General features: G+C 37.4%; 1 protein-coding gene across 2 annotated transcripts in view; it reads right to left on the reverse strand.

Moving 5' to 3' along the window:
* dpyd (dihydropyrimidine dehydrogenase) overlaps positions 1 to 22,227 on the reverse strand; it is a 412,417-nt gene extending 390,190 nt beyond the window's left edge. Inside the window, exon 1 of one of the 2 annotated variants that reach the window (XM_002933799.5) lies at positions 22,028 to 22,222. In XM_002933799.5, coding sequence (XP_002933845.2) covers positions 22,028 to 22,066 — 39 coding nt within the window. In that variant the 5' untranslated portion in view covers positions 22,067 to 22,222. Of the gene's footprint in view, positions 1 to 22,027 lie in introns of both variants that reach the window. The other variant, XM_018093615.2, reaches the window with a different exon arrangement.
* Positions 22,228 to 23,502: the final 1,275 nt, after the last annotated feature.

A 23,502-nucleotide genomic window follows, 5' to 3' on the forward strand; every position in this document is an offset into this window, starting at 1 on the left:
TTTGACGCAAACGCAACTTTTTTATTGCAACTGCAAATTTTCCACAGCAAAACTTTTGCAGCTGTTTCACAAAAAATTTGCTGATGACGAAATGCATAATTTTCTATGATTCCATGCCTGGCGAAAAATTTCGCTCATCACTAGCAATAAGCTGCCAAGTCTTGGATTTCCTAGTTTTAAGGTGACATTGTAATGTACAGTAACCATGGATAAGGTAATTGATAATATTCCATGCTTACAAACCTAAAAGATCTCACAAACTTTTTAGGGCTCTGGCACACGGGGAGATTAGTCGCCCATGACAAATCTCCCTGTTCACGGACGACTAATCTCCCTGAATTACCATCCCACTGGCAAAAATGTAAGTCGCCGGTGGGATGGCACACGCTGCGCAGGCGATTTCGGCAAATCGCCGAAGTTGCCTCGCGAGGCATTTTCAGCGATTTGCCGAAATCGCGCCGCCGCGTGTGCCATCCCATGGGCGACTTACATTTTCACCGGTGGGATGGCAACTGATGGCAACTCGGGGAGATTAGTCGCCCGTGAACAGGGAGATTTGTCGCGGGCGAGTGCCAGAGCCCTAAAGAATAAGCAGACATTCTCAAAAGGATAGTAGTACAGTACACTCTTCATTATTTAAAGAAAGGATCCCCTTTGTAAATTTGCTAATATGTGTTCAATAATGTTCTTCCAATTATAATCAATCCTATAAAAGCCGATGTGTTTTAAACCCTGAATATAGGAGGTAAAAAGTTAAATTAAAGAACTTGTTACGTTATTAGTTTTTTTGAAATTCAATAATTTGAACATATTGTAATGACATATGTAGTTAAGATTTATTACAGAAATACATTTTTTTGACAATGTACACTATAATGCAAACACCATTTCATCAAATGTCCACAAAATACAAAATTCAATTTCACATATTACAGAAGTAACATTGGGGAACAGAATAAAAATAGTTTAAGGCATCAGGTAAAAATCTTCACAGTCTTATGCCATGTCCAGCTTGTCAAAACCCTTTCATTTAACAGTTGCTCCTACAGTATTATTCTAGGTGTGTGATAATAAAAACTATCACATAATTTTAAACAGTCTGTCTGAAGATGTTATTTTTGCTGCTAAAATGAAAGCGGAAATTACTTTAAAATCACCACAATCATATTACTGGAAATATCGCTATTTTATACAAATGTTCCATTTCTAGGTAGAGTAAGCTGCTGCATTAGATGGAAAATCATCTTTTCTGGGACGTGTCACAGACTATTGCATATAACCCTATCAAATTCCCCCTATTTCCCATTACAATTTTTTTTCTCATCTTCACAGGACTAAAAAACAGAATAAAAAGAGGGTTTACAAAAAAACATGCATACAATTATATACTCTGAAACCCTGAAGATATATATTTTAACGTAAGAATCATTACATATGTCTGGTGATTTTGAAAAGGTCATTAGTAGATTTTGAACCGAGCTGCTTAAACACAGCAAATAAAAAAAAACAGTATCTGTGAACATCAGTAGTGTTCACTATTTCTGTAAGCATATACTCAAGGTATAGTGAGGGTTTTTAATAGGATATTATATACTCAGTTTTCACAGAAATGTAAAGAGCTTACATACTACAAGGCTATGGGAAATGCAAATATTTCTTAGTACCGCTAACTACAAAAACAGGAAACACTGTCAACACACTAATTTGCTTCATTGGATAGCGGACCCTCATTACGCACCATAATTATTCCACCATGACATGTTTTGTTTTTGCTGTTTTAGCTGAATTCTGCTTCAACCTTTCAACTGGGATAAGATGCAGCCCCTGGGATGGAAATATTTTATTTTGAAAGCACATAACTGTGACCACTGTGATAATTAAAATGCTTCCTTTAGCAATTGACCTAAGTAAAAAAAAAAGTAAATCATTGTTATATCATGAAGGTGATCACACAAAGGTTTTATATCCCTAGTTTAGACCAAAACCACAAAGATCAGTTTAAATTCCCTTGATAATGGTCCTAAATTTGGTGAGGCCCTTTAGCTTATAACAAACTGTGCCCATATTCAACAGATTAGTGGTGCTGGCTAAGTTTCAAAACATAGTTTACAATTGATGAAACACCATAATAAGACATGAAAAGTAATGATCAGAGTACAAGGGAGTAATATAAAAAAAATACATTTTCTTAGTAAGTTTGGTTGAAAAAAAGACATACGTCCATTACGTTCAACCATAATGCCTATATATAACCTGCCTAACTTCTAGTTGATCCATAGGAAGGCAAAGCCTTCTCTAATTTGCCACAGAGGGGAAAAATTCCTTCCTGACTCCAAGATGGCAATCAGACCAGTCCCTGGATCAACAAATTTTCTTGCTTATTTGATTCCAAGAGTTCAGGCTATTAAACATTGAAAGGTGAAATATTGTGCCCCAATTTAGAGAAAGAGGAGTTTAAAGGGGAAGGAAAGGCTAAGTCACTTGGGGGTGGCAAAATGTTAGGCACCCCCAAGTGACTTATATCGCTTACCTTGTACCCTGGGCTGTTGCCCCTGTTAGGAGAAAAAAAGCACCAGCCCGGGGTAGCAGCGAGCGCTTCCTTCTTCCTTTCTCTTCTGCCAGCGAAATCCGTCGGCCGGCACATGCGCAGTAGAGTGAAAAGCCGACTTTCTTGTTTAAGTTTGGTTTTTAACTCTACTGCGCATGCGTGCGCAAGCGAAAAGGAAGGAGTAAGCGCTCGCTGCTACCCCGGGCTGGTGCTGTTCTCTCCGTACAGGGGCACCAGCCCGGGGTACAAGGTAAGCGATCTAAGTCACTTGGGGGTGCCTAACATTTTGCCACCCCCAAGTGACTTAGCCTTTCCTTTAAAAAAAAAAATCTGCAAGAAACTACTGACCAAAAAAACAAAACAAAATATACGATTGTAGCACTTCCTTTTACATTGACCCTAGAATATAGAGCAGTGATCCCCAACCAGTGGCTCATCAGTAACATGTTGTTCACCACCCTTTATGATATTGCTCCCAGTGGCCTTAAAATAGGTGCCATTTTTACATTTTGGAGACAAGTTTTGGAAGCACAGAGACACAGTTTTACACCAAGAAGAGCCTCCTGCAGGCCATCAGTCCCCATGGGGCTACAAAATAACCAATCACAGTCCATATTTGGCATCCCCAAGAGACTTTTTCATGCTTGTGTGGCTCACCAATGCTTTTTACATCTGAGTGTGACTCAGAAGTACAAAAGGTTGGGGATCACTGATATAGAGGAATGAGTCAGTTTCAATCTAAAACTATCCTAGTGCTATTATTATGTCTAAAATCACACTGTGCATTAACATTTGCCCTCCTAGTACCATATTTTTTTACCACCATTACTGCTACAGCCATATTGTAAGACTTGTGCATAAAGTTACAATGCATGCTGAATACATAGATGGGGTGCTTTTTCCCTACACCCAATCTAACAATAATGGGTTCACCAATTATTTTACTGTTGAGCAATGGATTGGTTGGGGGCAAGTTTTAGTTTTATAAAGGTGAGATTATTACTAGCGTAAATAGTGTTTCAGCCGAAGGTTTCCAAGGTTTCCAGTCAAAATCTTGAATTGTTTGCTTTCAGTTGATATATAGAAAAATATATTAAAACTTGAAACATAGATTTTTCATGAGCTCACACATGGACAGACATATTCTCTAAAAAGAACAATGAGTTTCCCCAACCAAGCTTAAGTCAATTGAACATCAGAGGCCATATTTATGATACAGCACTACATTTTCCAGTAAATTTGATGTTTTATGGACCATTTACTTTGAGTGCTAGAGAAGCAACAACAGCCAATTAACATGGCCCTGCAGCATCTACTGATCAAATGAACAGAGTGATGTTGATTGCCATGGTTGAAACACAGCAAGAAATACATTATTTTTTTCATTCATATTATCTCCACAGCTCCCATGGTGCAATATGCCAAGAAAATGCATTAAGCATTTTAATAGTATTGCACTTTCTCTCTGGATTAAATGGCAGACTCAGAGAGTGCTCACAATCCTATTCTGGGCACTAAGGAAAGGCACATTTCACTAATGGATTTCACATATTTCTACATGACATAGTGGTTGTTTTGCTGTCTCATATACTATATATATTACATATACACAAGCACATTAAGACCCAGTATCAAAGTAAGGCACAATATGAGGTACCAAAATTGGGGGTGGAATTGACCCATTAAGAAAAATACAAAGAGCAGCTGTGTTTACTTACATACCAATATGCCATAATTTGGAGGTACAAAGAGCCTTGTACTCAAACATATGCCTTCAGTAGGCAGTAAGTACAGGGCCTCCCTCAAATTTTGGCCACTTGAATTTCATCCAGCTGATTAGTTGGCCCAAGTGCTGATACCCCAGGCTGGTGCTCCTATCAGCAGAAAATTGCACCAGCCCAGGGTACCTGCAGGTGAGTGATCCTCCTCCTTTCTTTTCCCTCACTGCGATCCCGGGGCATTCACATGTGCAGAAGAGACAGAAAGCAAACTTTTTGTTCGAGTGTGGCTTTTCACTCTACTGCACATGCGCAGCTGGCACAAAGAAAGAAGACAGGAGAGAATCGCTGGCCTGCATGTACCCTGGGTGGTGCAGGAGCACCAGCCCAGGGTATCAGGTAAGTGAAGAAAATCACTAAATGTTTGTGACTGAAAGTGCAAGGTAATTCTGACAATTTATGTTGCATTGTGTGTAAGAAAAAACACACAGAAATACCAATATTTTATATTTTATACCCTTATATATATATATTCATGGAAAGACAAGCCTTGTTAACATTAACTCTTTAAGGGTAGTAGGTGGACTTCAAAATTGAAAGAATATGCCTGTCCTTCCTAAATCAAATCCAGAAGAGATAAAGAATAGCATTTTACATATAAACATCTTTTTGACTAATTGGACACTGTGAATGAACACTGCATTTCATGCACCTTATGGACCGAGATTCTAATTGTAAAACACATCACTGCAGTCATTTTAGTTCACAGAATTTTCAAACAGCAGATACCTCATATTAGTTAACCAAATAACTGTAAAAATCTTGTTCGTCAAAATCTAGATTCTAGAAGGGACAGTATATACCCTTTTTAACATGAGTTTAATAAATAGAGGTTGCCTTGAACATTTTTTGCGCCTATTGTTTTAATAAAGAAATATATGGTGTTTATTACCTAAGCTAAAGAGGGCAAACAATGAAAATGAAACTACTCCATGTCCTTGAGATGCAGATGACTAGATTACCAGTGCACAGATAAATGGAAGTCTTCTATGCAGGGGGATCTGTGCACTGGTAATATATCTACCTCGCATAGAGTCACTTCCAGGTCCGGATTTGTGGCAAGGCCACAAAGGCCCAGGCCTAGGGAGGCAAAAATTTTAGGGGCGACATGCCGCCCTGCCACACCAAATTTGCTTGCATTCAGAGCACTGGAAACAGGACGGGCAGAAAACCTGTCCCCAGTGCTCAGCATGTGTGATCCTGAGGGGGGTGGAGGGGCCAGGGAATTAGGGCGGCCTCTAGTTTAAAACAATAGGCAAAGATGTTCAGCAAAAGCCTTATTCATATACAGTATTGTCAATAAAATTAATCTAAAAAGCCTGTTTATCAAAATTTATATTTGTATAATTTGTGTGTTCTTTTTCTACCACAAAGTAACTGACAAATTAAGACAGCAGGAATGTTGATTTAAAATGAATAAAACGAGGAACGATAATGAAAACTCTGAAATGCTTTGTTCTTGTGATTACAAAAAAAAAAATCCTTAAAACTAAAACATATTATTTATTAAAAAATCCAAATATAAAAAGCATGAATAAATAAAATCAGAATGAATCCAGTTTTTAGATGGTGAAGTTATATATTTGAGTTTTTGATGGTTTTTACACTTGGTAAATAATAAAGAATTTGTGTTTTAGAGTAATGATCAAATACACGATTTTTCATGTGAAAACATTTGATTCGGGGAAATGGAAAAAATACAAACGTTAATAAATCTCCCCTCTGTTTTAGTGTTCCTAGCTGGACAGAACTATATGTTGGAACACATTTTTGAGTTGTTACTGTGGGCTAATTAAAAGTAAAATTCTACTAAAATATATTTATATATTATATATAAAAAAAAAATCCCACACTTGTCTGGGAAAACAATTTATCCATTTTTGTGCCTGCATGTTTTCCCTCTGAGGCCACTGCTCCTAGTTCAATATAGGAATCTATCACCTCTGGCTTTGCATTTGTTTCTAAAGGTAACTTACTTTGACCTTAGCTGTGAAATGGTTTTTCATATAACATCTTCACAAGTGATACCTATTACATTAGCGTTGCAAGAACAACCTTCAAAAAGAGATGTATGAAATACGTGACAGGGCAATGCAGACAGTATTTTCAGATAATCCTTAAAGGGTGCTTGGTTATCCTATACAATAAACACAAGGTGGATTATCAGTCAGTTTGTAGGAATGCTGTAGATTTATTTAATTACCTGAAAAAATGTATTATGTAGCAAGATGAACTATTAAATCCTGTATCATCCTGTATCAGTTTAGTTCCTTGGGCTCAGTGGCAGATTCTTACAGATTTGGTTCTTGCAGAACTGGGACAGAATCGGTCTACACCAGAATGTTATGGTTTGGTTCTTTATTTGCCAAAATTTGAATTGGTGGAGATATCCAGATGTTCTGCCTAGCTTTTAGTAATTTATCATTTCTCACTGCTATTGTTAGCTCACCAAATCAGTGAATCACAGGCCCTGTCAGTTGATCAAGAATGTTTCTACACTTATCCAAATAAGATTGTTCTAAAGTAAAATTAAAGTTTTTTACAAGAGCTAATAATGGATTTTCACATTTCTCAGGAGATTATTCTTCTCAATGTGGAAACAACCACATTTGCCATGTGCTTTACTACTGGTGAACTTTGGGTTACAAAAGCTTTACCCAAAAAGAATATGTGACGTTTTTAGTACTCGTTCAACTGAAATAGTAAAACAATGATTACTCTGTGTCACAGTTTAGTTGAATGGTTGAACAATTTAAATACAGCGAAGACACAGCCAATGAATAATGTGTCATTATTCATTAGGAATGTTTTTGTCTAGTTTACAAATCTATCATTAGATGTTGAATTGCATTTCAATTTTGAGAACAGCTGCAATCATTAATATAGAGAATCTTTTTTGTCTTTTTTTTCACATACCCCAAGCAAACCTTTTTTGCAGCACTTCAATCATTGCATAACACTGGCATTGAATTCCACTTAGATGAATGTTTAGCACTAACTAGTTAAAGTACATAGTTTTAAAGTGTATAAAACACAGGCAAAAATTATATTGAAACGTTTCTTCAAGTGAACATCTTTTTATTATATATATATACACATTGTATTTTATATTCAGCTACATATTTGCATAAAGAGTTACCATATATGGGGAACATGTGGTTTTACATGGGGTACCCTTGCGTTGTATTGGGGTACCCTTAAAATTGTATTCTACTGCCTCTTTTTGTAAACACAGCTTTGTAAATATTTATCCTTAACTGCAGAGTATCAAAACTCATTGTAGATGCAAGTGAACACACCTTATATACAACTTTGTATAGAGATTGAGTTACACTGCCCAGAGTTCTAGAGCGAAAATATCACTTTCCCAGCAATATGTATTTTGTACTTTTATTATCGAGATGGTATAAAAGAACACAATTACAGCAAAAGAAATTATATAAATCAAAGGAATGGAATATTTAACTGGCCAACTTTACATGGCATAGATTAAGAAATAAAACTCTTTACGTGCCACAGATCTTAGAATCCATGATTTGTGGATAAAGGGGTTTTGCAGCGAATTTCCGTATTTTTCCATTAGCAAATTGTTACACAAAACTTCTGCTGCGGAAAAATTTGTTGCGCATCAAAAAAAAAATGGCACAGTTGTAGCTTGATTTAAAAAAAAAATGCGGGCGACAAAAAAACAAAACAAAACATGTGGGCGACTACAACGTTGTGCGACAAATGCGTTTCGTGGATTTCTTTTTTTCGTGGATTCACTTATCACTAGTACTTAAAGCTTAAAATTTACCTTGAAAAATAATTTCAATTAAACAATCTTAGTTTTTACCATATAAAGAAGGAAATATAAATACAAGTTTTGTTCTTGTATGCTCAACAATGTTGCACATACTACCTGTAGGTTTTTTCTGAGTAAGCAATTTTCCTATGGCATTTATAAAGCTACAGGGAAATCACAAACAGCAAGAACTCCGTGGTGAATCCGAATCACTAGTTAGCATTAATATATATACAGTATATATTAACCATTTATGCAGGAGAACTAGGGCACTTTCAAGCAATGCTTTGCAGTACAGACAGGTTACAATCCCTTAATATATAATGTGAAATCTGATTCAATATTGAGACCTACTTACTGAGCATGATTTCCCTAAAGCACAATAAGTGTCAGCAGCAGAGTGCTAAATGAACAAAACATTCAGTATGACCAAGAAAATAAATGCATGCTCTGTATATTTTATACCTTTCTAAATCTCCTTCCATGAACAAGTACATCATTTACTGTTTAATGGGTCTCCAGACACATAAGAAATATCCTCTTATCTATTTTACTTCATGCTCCATCATTGTGATTATACAGCCATGCATTAAAATGTAGTATTTAGACATTTTTGGCTAAAATGTCTAAACGCCTGGAGCAAAAAGTTCAAATTGCAGCATTCATTTGTGACTATAAAAGGAGTCATAAAATGTGGAAGACTGTTACCCATGAAAAGCACCAACAACCTTTTCTGTTGAAAATGCAGAGATTTAGAATTTTCGTAGATAGACTCTCAACTTCATAAAAATGTAACCACATGTAAGACATTTAATATCACCTGAAGTTAATATTAATAGTGATGAGCTATTTTTTTGCAAGCATGAATTCATGGTAAAATTCTTTATTTGGCAATTTTGATTGTGAAACTACAGCAAAAGCTCTCAGAAAAACATGAGAAAAATACAGTAACCCCCCCCCCCATTCACTCCAATGCATTTGGAGTGAGAAAAAAAAAATGCCAATTGACTTTAATACATTTGGAATAAGAAAGAATTTTTGAAAAAAATGCCAATTGACTTTAATACATTTGGAATAAGAAAGAATTTTTGAAAAAAATGCCAATTGACTTTAGTGTGTTTGGAGTGAAAAAAAAGAAAGAAAGTTGTGTGTGTAAAAAAATTGCACGAAAAACTTTGTTTCATTAATTTTTTTAGCAGTTTTAGCAGATTTTTTTCTAACAGGACAGATTCCCTCATCACTAATCATTAAATAATGTCTGTATATTTTTGGTAATGGGATTTACAGGGCACATATGGGTGGGATTTTTATAAGAGGGTAAAGAAGGTTAGAATTTTCCAAAAGATATGAACATTAGCGATGAGCCATCTGTCCCGTTTCATTGAGAAATGAAATGTGATTTTTTTTTTTGTGACGTGGGTGAAAATATTTTGACGCTCAGCGAATTTTATCCCCCGTTTTGAGAAAAAATCCACCAATCGCGAAACGTGGAGATTTGCCGCAAATCCATGCCTGGCAAATTATTTCTCCCATCGCTAATAAACATTTTTAGAATCTTTAGAATTTCTGTAGAATAGTCATGAGGAAAATATTAAACAAGGGAAGCACATGGGGATAATGATTACTGATGAGAATTGAGAGTAGTGTTTACCATGCTACTCCAATTCAATCCTTATACTGCATAGGCATGATGTCTGTCACTGATGTCTGTCACTGAGATTCATCTACAGAAACAAGCAAAATGATTTGAAAGATTAAGGAGTTACCCAAGTTATTGAGTTATCTGACATATTGAGTGGTATTGCTATGTCCAATTTTACCAAGCCCTTTAACAATTTATTTTCTTATAAAATCTTTTATATGCTTTTTCCTACATGCAATACTATTCAGACAGATAATAGTGCTTAGCGTTGATAATACACAAATGAAACGGTCCTAATAATTTTCATGGCCATATTAATATGTTTCCTGTAAAATATCTCAGTTGATACAGCCATTTAAAATCAAATGTTATTGATAGTGATGAGCGAATCTGTTCGGTTTCGCTTCGCTGAAAAATTTGTGAATATTTCAAAAGATCCGCAAAACGGCGAAAAATTTGCGAAACAGCGAAAATGTCAAGCGGCAAAAAAATTGTCGCCCGCGGCTATTATTTTGTCGCCCACAGCTTTTATTTTGTTGCACGGCTATTCTTTTGTCGCCTACGGCTATTATTTAGTTGCACGGCTATTATTTTGTTGGCCGCGGCTATTATTTTGTCGCCCACGGCTATTATTTAGTTGGACAGCTGTTATTTTGTCGCCCGCGGCTATAATTTCGTCGTGCGCCGCTATTATTTTGTTGCACGGCTATTCTTTCGTCATCCGTGGCTATTATTTTGTTGCGCGGCTATTCTTTTGACGCCCTCGACTATTCTTTTTTGACGCCGGCGACAATTTTTGGACTTGCCTGGCGAAACATTTCGCCCATCACTAGTTATTGAAAATGATTTGGTCTGAAAAATTTGCCCCATTGGGGAAAAAAAAAGAGGGAAAAAAGGTTCTTGTTTACTGTGGAGAGATGCTTGAGGAAAAGATGGTGAACTTTATTACAATTTACTATACTTTTATACTATAAAAAAATAGTGAGTTATAGCCACGTACTGTATACAAGGTGACTTAAAATGACCCAGCTGCAGAAATAAGCTTAACAGTAGCAAAGAAACAAATGAATTTAGGGATTGAAACAATTTGATTGATAAAAGCTTCAATATCCAGAAAATGCTATTTGGCACCTCCGGTAAGAAAGGCAAGAAAAATAAAAACACAGTGGCTATGTAAAGAAACAAATTAAGTTTCATGTAAGCCCATTGTCAAATGTAGATATGGCCCCCTTGAGCCTTCAATATTTGCCAGGGCCCCAGTAGGTGTTTACTGACCTTACCTGTAATTTAAATGCAATGTAATAAAGTTGCTCTTGATAGATATTCCCCAGTGCCTGAATATGGTATTCTGGATTGCCTTTCAGTATAAAACAAAATGATATACGGAGGAACCAGAACAGCTGCAGGGATTATTTTATACATGCTGGTGACAGAGCCAAAGGGCTTTTAATGTTACTTAGTAGTGAGATGGAAGCGTTAATGGGCATCACCTAAAGGGCAAAATAAGATTAGATAAGGAGCTTACAATGATATATCAAGACCTGCAAAAACCATTATTGAGCTACTCTATAGATAAAGAGAATCTACTTTTTATCTCCTCCCAAAAGTTTTGATGATTTAGAGATGATTTGGTTCATTGGAGGTGCCAAATAAGGGCTAAGATTGCCTATTAGGTAGCCTCTATGCACACTATCAGCTTACAGGAGGATTTATTTGGTAGGAAATCTTGTTTGTATTTAACCAAAACTTGCCTCCAAGTCAGGAATTCAAAAATAACTCCCTGGTTTGGGGGCACTGAGAGCAACATCCAAGGGGTTGGTGAGCAACATGTTGCCCCCGAGCCACTGATTAGGGATTTAAAAATCTAAATCTCAATATTAATTTTTAATATATTTAATTTTTTTTCATTTTTTTGCCCTAGCAATATTACGAGACCCAAAGCTGACATCAAAGTCTCAGTTATAGTTACAGCAAGAAAAGTGAATTTTAATGTTCTGATCATGTAGTTATTTTTGTGTGTTTGTAACTGGTTAAGTAACTTTTATGTGATTTTATGTGAAATAGTATTTTGTGTTGATAGTCGATAAAAAAAGCAAAGAAAAAAAATCTGTGTTAGGATAAAGCTAATGGAATTAATCATTTTAATAACTACTGTATATCTGGCTGAAGCCTACCCAGAAAAATGCATGCTTCCGATAAGGTATACTAGGCAAATTGATTAAGCAATAAAGACATGTTAAAGGGGATCTCTACCCTAAAAGTGTTATAAAATATCAGTATATATAAATATATATACTGATATATTGATGAAAATTAGCGGCATCATATGCCTTTACTCACAATGAACACATGCAACAGAAGTGTTAAATTTTATATTTGATAATTCTGGGTTGGCTGACCACCATATGGATTCCAGCTACAGAATTGAATTATAATATTTACAAGCATGCCATTCTGTTTGACTTACCAAATTTAAACTCGGAAAGCATCTGTGGTGTCATTTCATTTTCAAAACACTGTTTAAAACTGTATGTACATATTATTTTAGCAGCATAAAACTTCATAGCAAAAAAAAATTGTTGCATAGTAAAAAAAAATCCTACGCATAGTCAGAGCTATTAGAACCTTATTGTTTTTGTCTTTTGTTAAAAATGTAGGTTTAAGAAATGCTTGTACTTTCTTTAATAAATAAAAAGCCACAATGACACAGGCTTAGTTATAGATTTAGAGCCAAACAGAGCTGTCTGCTCCCCCTATTTTATTAGGAGTTAACTTACATAGTCACATATGGGCTGAAAAAAGACCAGAGTCCATCAAGTAAACCCAGCACACACAAACCTATACTTACCTATCTATACACTCACATACATAAACTATATATACCAACATTAATACTAACCATAGATATTAGTATCACAATAGCCTTGGATACTATGCTTGTTCAAGAACTCGTCCAGGCCCCTCTTAAAAGGCATTAACAGAATCTGCCATTACAACATCACTAGGAAGGGCATTCCCCAACCTCACTGCCCTCACCGTGAAAAACCACCTACGCTGCTTCAAATGGAAGCTCCGTTCCTCTAATCTAAAGGGGTGACCTCTGGTACGCTGGTCATTTTTATGGGAAAAAAGAACACCCCCTATCTGCCTATAATCCCCTCTAATGTACTTGTACAAAGTAATCATGTCCCCTCGCAAGCGCCTTTTTTCCAGAGAAAGCAACCCCAACCCTGACAGTCTAACCTCATAGTTTAAATCTTCCATCCCCTTTACCAGTTTAGTTGCACATCTCTGCACTCTCTCCAGCTCATTAATATCCCTCTTAAGGACTGGAGCCCAAAACTGCACTGCATACTCAAGGTGAGGCCTTACCAGGGACCTATAAAGGGGCAAAATTATGTTCTCATCCCTTGAGTCAATGCCCCTTTTTATACAAGACAGCACTTTATTTGCTTTAGTAGCCACAGAATGACACTGCCTGGAATTATACAACTTGTGATCTACAAAAAACCCCAGATACTTCTCCATTAAGGATCCCCCCAACAAACTACCATTTAGTGTATAACTTATCTGTCAACTAATGTGGCTGCCTCCTGTCACCTTAAGGAAATCTCCCGAGTTCTCAGTTTTTCCCTGAAGTTAAGTGTGTGCAAACATGGCGAAAAACCAGTGGCTTTAGATGACCAAATGTGCAGTGACATCACTTCCAGGCATAGCAGCAATTCTTCCCCCAGGTTATTGTCCCACCAGATTGACAGCTCTGTAGCCAATAGTTCCTTAAGGTCCCCATACACGGTAAGATCCGCTCGCTTGGCGAGATCGCCAAGCGAGCGGATCTTTCCCCAATATCCCCACCTACGGGTGGGCGATATCGGGGAGCTTGAAGTTAAAAAAAAATAATAATCCGATCGTTTGGCCCTGGGGCCAAACGACCGGATTATGTAGGCGGCAATGGGGCAGTCAGTTCGGGGACCGCATCAACGAGCCGATGCGGTCCCCGATCCGACGATTTTATAACCTGGCCGATTGATATCTGGCCAATTTCAGGCCAGATATCGGTCGGCCAGCCCGCTGGTTTCTGCCCCTACATGGCCCGTGTATGGGGGCCTTTAGTTTGTTCCCACAGCAGACACCATCATCATATAGCTTTAATATTGCTGAGCTTTGGCAGGGATGAGATGCCTTGTATGTTGTGTGCTTTTAATCAACATGGAAAATACATTAACAGAGCAGGTATGCAATCTGTTATCCGGAAACCCGTTATCCAGAAAGTTACAAATTATAGCAAGGCTCCCATAGACTCCATTTAATCAATTCAGATTTTTAAAATAGGTTTCCTTTTTCTCTGTAATAATAAAACAGTACTTTGTACTTGATCCAAACTAAGATCAATCAATCAATCAATCAATCCTTATGGGAGACAGAACTATCCTGTTTGGTTTATTTAATGTTAAAATAATTTTTAAGTAGACTTAAAATATGGTGATCAAAATTATGGAAAACCCAGGTTCCCCAGCAATCTGGATAACAGGCCCATACCTGTATGTAACGACTCTACAGCCCTACACATAGTTTAGTTTTCTAGATATTCTTCTATTACTGATTATGCCTCTTTTTTAGTAATTGTTTAAGGATTTTGTGGCGAATTCTGTTTTAGCTTTTTTTATATGTTGATAAATATGCTCCTAAAAGTAAGAACATGATTTTTGAAAATAAACATAGGAGCTGTGAGAATGGTTGCCACTACTACCATGTTGCCATGTACAGTGTTTTTAAAACTTGTCTTTCTTTTTTGAAAAAATGTTTTTTAAAACAGAAAAAGCTTACCAGTTTTTGAGATTAATTTTTGCAGTTTTTTTTTCATAACTGTACTTTACCAACTCAGCTATTATGTTGTCCGTGTAGTACTTTACCAACTCAGCTATTATGTTGTCTGCACCAACAGCATTATGATTCTGGATACAGTTTATTGCATATAATGTCTCAAAAAATCCTGTTCATTTAGGATATCACTCTAACAGATGCCATTCAGCCAGACTTTTCTTCCTTTAATTACCACTACATTTACCGGACGCTTTTAGTTGCAGCAAGATGTTTTATTTTATTGACCCTTTCCTTTTGCTATTTCATTGTCTTTCTGCAGATTTGCATCTTGCTTCCCTTCTTTCTTTTTTGCTTAAACCAAAAGTCAGTTTGGCTAAGGGGTCCAACCATTCAGCATTAAACTAACATTTCCTGTTTTCCAGCATCATGAAGCCCAATACCTTCTATGCCATGCCTTTAATTAATCTTACAATCACATGCATGTGCCATATCTAAAACCTACACAATTATCAACCTGGTTTTACCTCTTGCCATCTGATTGCTTTATATTTACCTTTTGGGGGGACATAATACTGCTGATTATCATACCTATCCTTACCAAAAAAAGTCAATGAGCCTTTTCAGTGAGTTTGTGTATGTATTACCTTACTTTGCCTTAAGATGCCCCAGGATCACCTTGACATTGTGGCACTGCATTTAGTTGTATAATCTCTTGCTTCTTATAGAATGCCTGCTTTTTAAAGGTTCTGTTTCATCCATAGGGTCATAGAAACAGATGTATTAGTCACTGCAGCAAACACAGTATTTTGTTGGCAGGTTGAAAGCCGATTAGTATTGACTGTGACTTGAGAATGTTGTTTCTGTTGCTGCTGTAGAAGACCATGTAATCCTGTCTCACACTATACCTCTCCATCGAATTTCATGTAATGCAGAAATCCTCACATTGTACTTGGGCTCCAGCGCTATACAAGCTTAACACATTTATGTTCCAATCTAGTAATCATGTCTTTTCATGCTGTATACAGAATTTGTAGCACAATGTAAAAGTCTGGTGTAAAAAGCAGTGCAAATCAAAATATACCTTTATACATTACCCTTCTTTTTCATCAAAAACTGCTTCCTTATACCAGCTGGAAAATACACATTTATAAATATCACCACCATTAACATTGCAAAAGATTCTGCATGCTAATTTCATAAATGGTGATCAAGGGTTTAAAATCTGATACACAGCATATAAATACCACATGCTGCTTTTTACAACTTTTGTTTGGAGTAAAACATTTTATTTTACACAAATATGCCCTTTAGTGTGTACATTTATTTTGTGTCAGACAAATGCCAATAAGATAACGCCATTATTTTACACCACCTGAGACCATAGATAACCCACTGAAGTCAGAAGGGCTTCAAAAGAATTTCCATCTCGACAAGTGGCATAAAAGCAATATTCCCTTTAACTACATTACCTATGTGGTGCATTCTTCTTTTACTTCTACCCTTTGAGTGTTGTATATTGTTTGCCTCTGTCCAAATTGCAACAACTATTGGCTTATGTAAAACAACAAGTTTAGGTGAGTGAGTTACCACCTCCAGTGTATAACTGCCAATTTGTGGTGGCTACCTGGGACCTCCAAAGTTTGTGGGATTTCTCTAAAGTGCAGACCTTGCTGAATACAGATTTAGTTAATATAACGTGTTACCTGCGACCTCACACTACTTTGGGGTACTTTTTAGACAAAGAAAGACATATTTCAGGAGCTATGCAACACCAAAAGCCCTTTCACTAAAATTCAAATCTAAATATGCTACTCATGCTCTCTACTGCATAGAGAAATCAGTGATGTGAATTCCCCTCTAGAGTCATACATATAGGAGTACAACAGTGGGGCTCAGAAGGAGACCCATGAGCTAAGCATCATACTGCAGAAGACAAGAGCACTAACAGTAGTTTATTAATCAAAAAAAGCTTTTAGCATCCCATGAAATGACATGGCACAGAATTACAAAATTAGTTGAGAGCATGAAGGTGGATATTTTGTGTATATTTATTCACAGCATTACCTTTTCTGTAAAACTGAAGCTGTACAATTTTAATACATTATACACTCCTAAATAACACTTTTTGGAAATATCAATGAAAAATTAAATAGTAAAATCTGCATACCAATAAGAGATTATAAATGCAGCACACAGCACTCCATAATTAGATCTGAAATCCCATGAGGAAAGAAAAAGTCTATTAAGTATGCAGATACAGTGATTTCCATGTAAATGAATGGCTAAATTCATACCAAGTTCCGTTTTCAATTTTTTTTGCTGAGGGCATAATGCCAGGGTCGTAGGCTGTCCTTAAAAAACACTCCATATTCTAATTTCCACAATTCATTATGTATGTTAATTGCTAAGACAAAATGCTTGTGGGTCAACTGCAGTTTCCTCTGTGTTCTAGAAAGCCTGATTGCCTCTCTCTACATATCATAGATTCTGCCTTTAACTATCCTACATATATGCACATTAGAAATCAGCTGATATGCCTGAACAGGTGTTAAAGCAGTAGCAGGAGCAGTGATTGGGCAAATAACTGAGATGCACACATTGATGCAGACATTTAACATGTACTGCATACTTGTATCTATATGGTCAGCGTATGTGAATCTACAATATGATTTATTCATAATAAATATTACAAGCTTCCAATTTTAAGTAATAACTGAAATTCCAAATAACATAGTAATTTAGGTTGAAAAAAGACGTACGTCCATCACGTTCAACCATAATGCCTATATATAACCTGGCTAACTGCTAGTTGATCCAGAGGAAGTCAAAAACCCCATCTGAAGCCTCTCTAATTTGCTGCAGAGGGGAAAAAAATTCCTTTCTGACTCCAAGATGGCAATCGGACCAGTCCCTGGATCAACTTGTACTAAGAGCTATCTCCCATAACCCTGTATTCCCTCACTTGTACTGAGAGCTATCTCCCCTACCCCTGTATTCCCTCACTTGTACTGAGAGCTATCTCCCATAACCCTGTATTCCCTCACTTGTACTAAGAGCTATCTCCCCTACCCCTGTATTCCCTCACTTGTACTGAGAGCTATCTCCCCTACCCCTGTATTCCCTCACTTGTACTGAGAGCTATCTCCCCTACCCCTGTATTCCCTCACTTGTACTGAGAGCTATCTCCCCTACCCCTGTATTCCCTCACTTGTACTGAGAGCTATCTCCCCTACCCCTGTATTCCCTCACTTGTACTGAGAGCTATCTCCCCTACCCCTGTATTCCCTCACTTGTACTGAGAGCTATCTCCCCTACCCCTGTATTCCCTCACTTGTACTGAGAGCTATCTCCCATAACCCTGTATTCCCTCACTTGTACTGAGAGCTATCTCCCATAACCCTGTATTCCCTCACTTGTACTGAGAGCTATCTCCCCTACCCCTGTATTCCCTCACTTGTACTAAGAGCTATCTCCCATAACCCTGTATTCCCACACTTGTACTGAGAGCTATCTCCCATAACCCTGTATTCCCTCACTTGTACTAAGAGCTATCTCCCATAACCCTGTATTCCCTCACTTGCTAAGAAGCCAATTTATGGACCCTTTGCCATTTTAATCTCACCATAACAGATTATGAGTGGTTTATGATTTGAAATGTATTTTCTGCTTTGGAATAAATTGTTAGTGGATGGAAAATAATTGGCTAAATGCTTTTTTTCCCAGCATACAATTAGCATTGGGGGGCAAGGATTCAGAGAGATAGTAGAACTAACCAATACAAGTCTAATGGATACTCCGGAAAGTTGAAAAAAATTAAGCATTTTTGACAAGCGATATAAAAATATCTCACTCGATACAGTTGTTTAAAATCAATGTCATTAAAAGTTATTTGTTCTTTGATAAATCTGCCCCCATTGTTAACCATGCACAGATATGATAAGTTAAAGTCACTGAACAGCAGCCAATTAAACAGCTGTCAAATACACCGACAGCCCTGAGTGATGATGCATTGATTGTGCAGCTCTTCCTATTCAGAACAATAAAACAAATATACTGATAAGCAATGCTGAGCACTATCACCCCACATAGCAAATAGGTGTTTTATTGCACAAAGCAGCCTAAGGGCAACTGCACACTGAGATAATTGTAGCCAGCTACTTACTAAATATATAATGGTCTCTACATGCATGTGTTTTAGCAGAGACAATTGTTATTACTGTCTACATCAGTGTATTTTCGGGTATTTTGTAGCTGCAACAAAAAGCACCGGGTGTCATAGCCATAACATAGGTATCTGCTTTGATAAAACTTTCCCAGCACTAAGGAGAATTTTGCTAAATAAAAAATTAAAACCAATTCAACTGCTTTGCCCTCTAAGTTTAAGACATACAGTATGTTTTTAAAACATGTGAACAATCATATATGCAATCAGTAGGCTAGGACAACACTCTTGATAGGTAACTACAGAATCCTATATTGCAGGTAAAAATAATAAATAAATAAAAATCACAGTGATATTAAAGGGAAAAAAAATCCTGCTGGTTAGTGTTGAGTGAATCTGTCCCATTTCGACATAAAATTTGTGAAAAGGCGAAAAATCCACATAACGCATTTGTCGGACAACTTTTTTGTCACCCACAGCCAATTTGAAGCTACCGCACTCATTTTTAATGCACAGCAATTTTTCTGCTGCAAATTTTCAGGGAATAGCAAAATGCGTAAATTCGCTCCAAATCCATGGCAGCCAAAAAAATTCACTATCTTCTGGTCACTCTGTCCCTGGTAAGTGCTCCTGATATTGCTCTGCTCCTGTAATCCCTGGAGCAGCATCGGAGGAGGAGGGGCTGCATGACCCTGCACAGCATCACAGCGGGGAATAGTGTAGTTGATACAAAGGGGAGTGCCTAAAGGCGGGGCGGAGAAAGGTATATAGGAGAATAGTTAGGGGCTGGCTATCCACCATTTTGAGTGGAAGCAGCAGAGAAAGGTCCCCACCCACCCTCCCTTAGTTGGGGGTTGGTTCTTTATTTCTTAATTATGATTGCTTATAGTTGTCATGCATGTGGCCTCGGAGGGCTGAGGGGTACAAAGAGTCAGTTAGCTAGTGGAGAAGACAAGGGTAAGAGTAGGAAAAAGGGTAGAGGCGGATCACCGTCCTGGTAGTTGTCACAGCTTCGGTGGGTCCTTGTCAGTCTGCCGGGGGGGAGAAGCTTGTTCTAGTATGCCAGATCAGGTATAATGGATGGTTTAACCCCTAAAGTGGGAGACCATTGGTGGAAGGAATGCAAATGGTGCGCTATAAAGCGCTGGGTGGATAATAACTGGATAAGTAGAAAAGGGAACTGGATAGGTCCCGGATTTGGCGGCAGGTATCCTCCGAGCTGGGGATTGGGCAGCTGGAGGATAGCATGGCTCAGGTTGGTTGTGGAAGGGCAGACTGGCAAGGGACTCAAGGTCAATGTTCTTGGAGCATACTAATGTTTTTGCACTTAAGGTTATATATATTGATGTATTGTTATGATATATTGTTATGATTATACATGTTTACTTATTGGTATTGTGTTCAGTTTTTGCACTGTTTGTATTATTGTTAAATAAAGCTGTGGCCATTATCATTTCCAACAATGATATCGTCACGCAGTTTTTATTGGTGAGTGAGGTGTGAGCAAGTGTAGGGTGATGCGTGGGTCATGCTTTGACCCCTGCCTTAACTATGCAGCACAGAACAACTGCCTGTTCTTTGGACTTTGTGCTACCTTAACTCCACCTGTGCCAGTGCCTACCTTCAGTTTACTCTTACTCCTTTCTAAGGGCACATATTTGGCTATGGGGTAAGAAATCAGGGCTTCATGCTTCATTTTTAACCAACAAATACAAATTATATTGGTTTACCTATTAGGATTCTTCTGTTTGGTAGATAATGTAATACAAAAGAAAACAAAGACCTGATTGCCTGATTGGTTATTATAAGCAACAACATTATTTTAATATAACCTCCTTTTTAGAAAATAAGTACAATAGCACCCAGATCCCACCTCTGATCTGGAACCATATTTGGGGGAACTTATTTTTTTTATCATCGCCCTTGCCCTGGTGCTATGATCTTCTTAGTAATTAAGCAGGGATAGGGGGTTCACATTATCCACCATCCCAGCTCCCAGAGGTTGAGGGAAAGATCAATGCATGATCAAATTCCGCATGAGTTTGGTGTAATGAAACGCTCACACAATTATTTTATACTGTAGTCAAAGCAAAGGAAGGGAGAGTTTAATGACTGCCCACCATACACAATCCTAAAATAACCTGAAAAATATGCTAGGTACCAACATTAGGTTTGGTAAAGAGGGATCATCACTGCCTCACTTTTAATAGATAGAAAATAGACTTTTTTTTTACATTACCAACAAGCAGCAAATTATGCAGCACAATTTCATATGAGCACTCTATAGCAAGGTATAAATTCATCAACCTTCATTTGTCATGACATGCTGGGTCTTGTAACAGAGAGTGCCACATAATAACCAATTAAAAAAAAAAACATTTTTATTCTTTACTGTACCTTTTATAAACACCCTGTAACCCATAGCAACCAATGAAATATAATGTAAATGTGGGCCCAATATTCCGACTAGTCATTTATTTTAGTTAAAGCGTCATTTGCAGAAGTGGCGTTAAACACATGGCCCTACAGCGGTTATAAACTACATTTCCCAGAACCACTCAGCAAATGAAATCCTTTTTTGGAGTATTGTGAAATACTGGGCGTTTTAGTAGAGAGCAGTTGCAGGAACACATGTATCACACTGTACACGTTTTACACAACTGTGCAGGCACTGTCAATCTGAGCAAAGGAAAGAATGTGAAACATGCAGCATTTATGGTTCTACTGAATCATACCATATGCTCTAGGAGCCAACAGCACTGCTCAGAATTCAGCTCACTTTTTTCACATTAGAAATAAAAGTCTAAAATATAACACCTGTAAGTAATGCGGTTGCTATTTATTAAACATATTCTTATATTTAATATTTGGATCATCAGTAAGATTTATGATTTTTAACTATTTGTATTCCATAGAAAACATAGCATTTCTTTCAGACACATTCCCCATGTGCTTACTACTAGCTCTTATTCAGCAATACTTATCTGGCAAATAAAATCTCTTTTTTTTCCTGTCTTTCTGCCAGCTGGAAAGAAACTGTTTCTCCTCCCTTGGTGAAATCTGGGGCTGTGTGTGCCTGCAGGTGTGGATTTATAACCCCTAGTGTTGCTTACAGAGAAAATCAAAAATTTAAACCTGCTAATTTAACAAACAAACTACTGAACAGCAGGGATGGCAGTTACTATAATATGCAGTTAGTGAGACTTGCTGTAGCATGTTCTGCCTTCTCATGATCTATAATGTATGCACTGACATCTGCTATGGGAAAAAAACAATCTATTTTCAGTACCTCAATATCCAGCGGGTCTCTGCTCAGCATACGAGACATGGTTTTTGTTTTCTCCAGTTCTGTTTTGCAATAGCTTGTTAAGAAATATATTTGTATCACTAGCACAAGTATAGAACTAGACCCAAGGCACTAAAGTACTAAGAGAAATTACTAGGAGAGGAGTTTGCTTTAAGGAGGCGTCGCTTTAGCCAGCACCATGTGACTTTAATATTTAACCCAAAAGGGGATGAACTTTGAACAGCAAAAAATAACTTGAATGTGCAGCAGCTGTTTGAGATTGGGAAACTGAGGTGGCAGGAGGTGGAACAAGGCATATCTTGTTTACATTTAAGTCTCAAAGAAAGAAAACAAATGTTTACTGCAAGAGGAGCCTGACTAAAGTACATGTATCCTCTGCTGGTATCATGTGTCATATACAGGGTTCCTAGAACACTAAATGACATGCAGCTTGCAGGACTTTTTTCAGTGCCTACTTATTCAGTTAGTTGGTGACTTCTGCCATAAAAAATTGCCTTTGAACAGTAAAAAAAACTATTTGCACCAGCTGCCAATTTGATTTGGAAAATGAAGCCCCTAAAATTACAAAACAAAAAAAAAATTAGATGTGCTTACTGCCATGGCAGCTTCATTTGGCAGCCACGTTAGGCAGGTATGTAAGAGCAGGTCAGTAAAAAGAGTGTCCATCACCAGGGACCCTGTGCCTGAGGAGACCACTGAACTCCATTAGCACCATTGTGCTTTTAGCTAATGGATATACCCCTGGAAAGCATTCCTACAGCTAATCTGTGGCCTAAACTGCAAGAAAAATTAGGGAGGGCAGGTAGATATCATTCTCTGCTTGTTACACAGCACAAAAAGCGGGTTTTGTGCAGGAATACTATTTAATCCATTCCCTTTCTGAACCTCTCCTGGCCCTCAATGCACACAGCCCAAAACTACAGATAGAAACAGGTTTTACCTATCTCATCCCATTTAGGGTCAAAAGATCATTGCACTGCTATAAATAGGACTGTTATCTCACACCTTTAAATCTAGAAACATATATATTATAAATATGTATATATATGTATCTCTATGTTCAATTATGATACACTGATTTGGTGTAAAATAGGCCAGCCTGTAACTAGTGAGAAGTAAGGGTCAAAAATACTCAGTTTAAAGAAATGTTGAGAGAACATATAGTTTTAACTATATGTTGTAAAGGCGTTTATTTAATGCCCTGAGCAGCTTTATTTAATCAGCTCAACAGTCAGGCATTTTTATGTGGCAATTCTGTAACAGGCCTTCATTATCCATAAACCATAACCTAGCATATTTATCAGGCAAGAGAACTTAGAGGTGAGGGATAGAATTTTAATCAGCGATTAGTATGTTGGTGCCATTTTGAGCATAACAGTGAGCATACCTTCCGACTGTCCTGATTTTCGCGGGACAGTCTCTCTTTTGACAGCACAACCTGCAGTCCCGGATTCTTA

The sequence above is a fragment of the Xenopus tropicalis genome, chromosome 4 (assembly GCF_000004195.4).
Source record: "Xenopus tropicalis strain Nigerian chromosome 4, UCB_Xtro_10.0, whole genome shotgun sequence".
Classification (NCBI taxonomy): Eukaryota; Metazoa; Chordata; class Amphibia; order Anura; family Pipidae; genus Xenopus; species Xenopus tropicalis.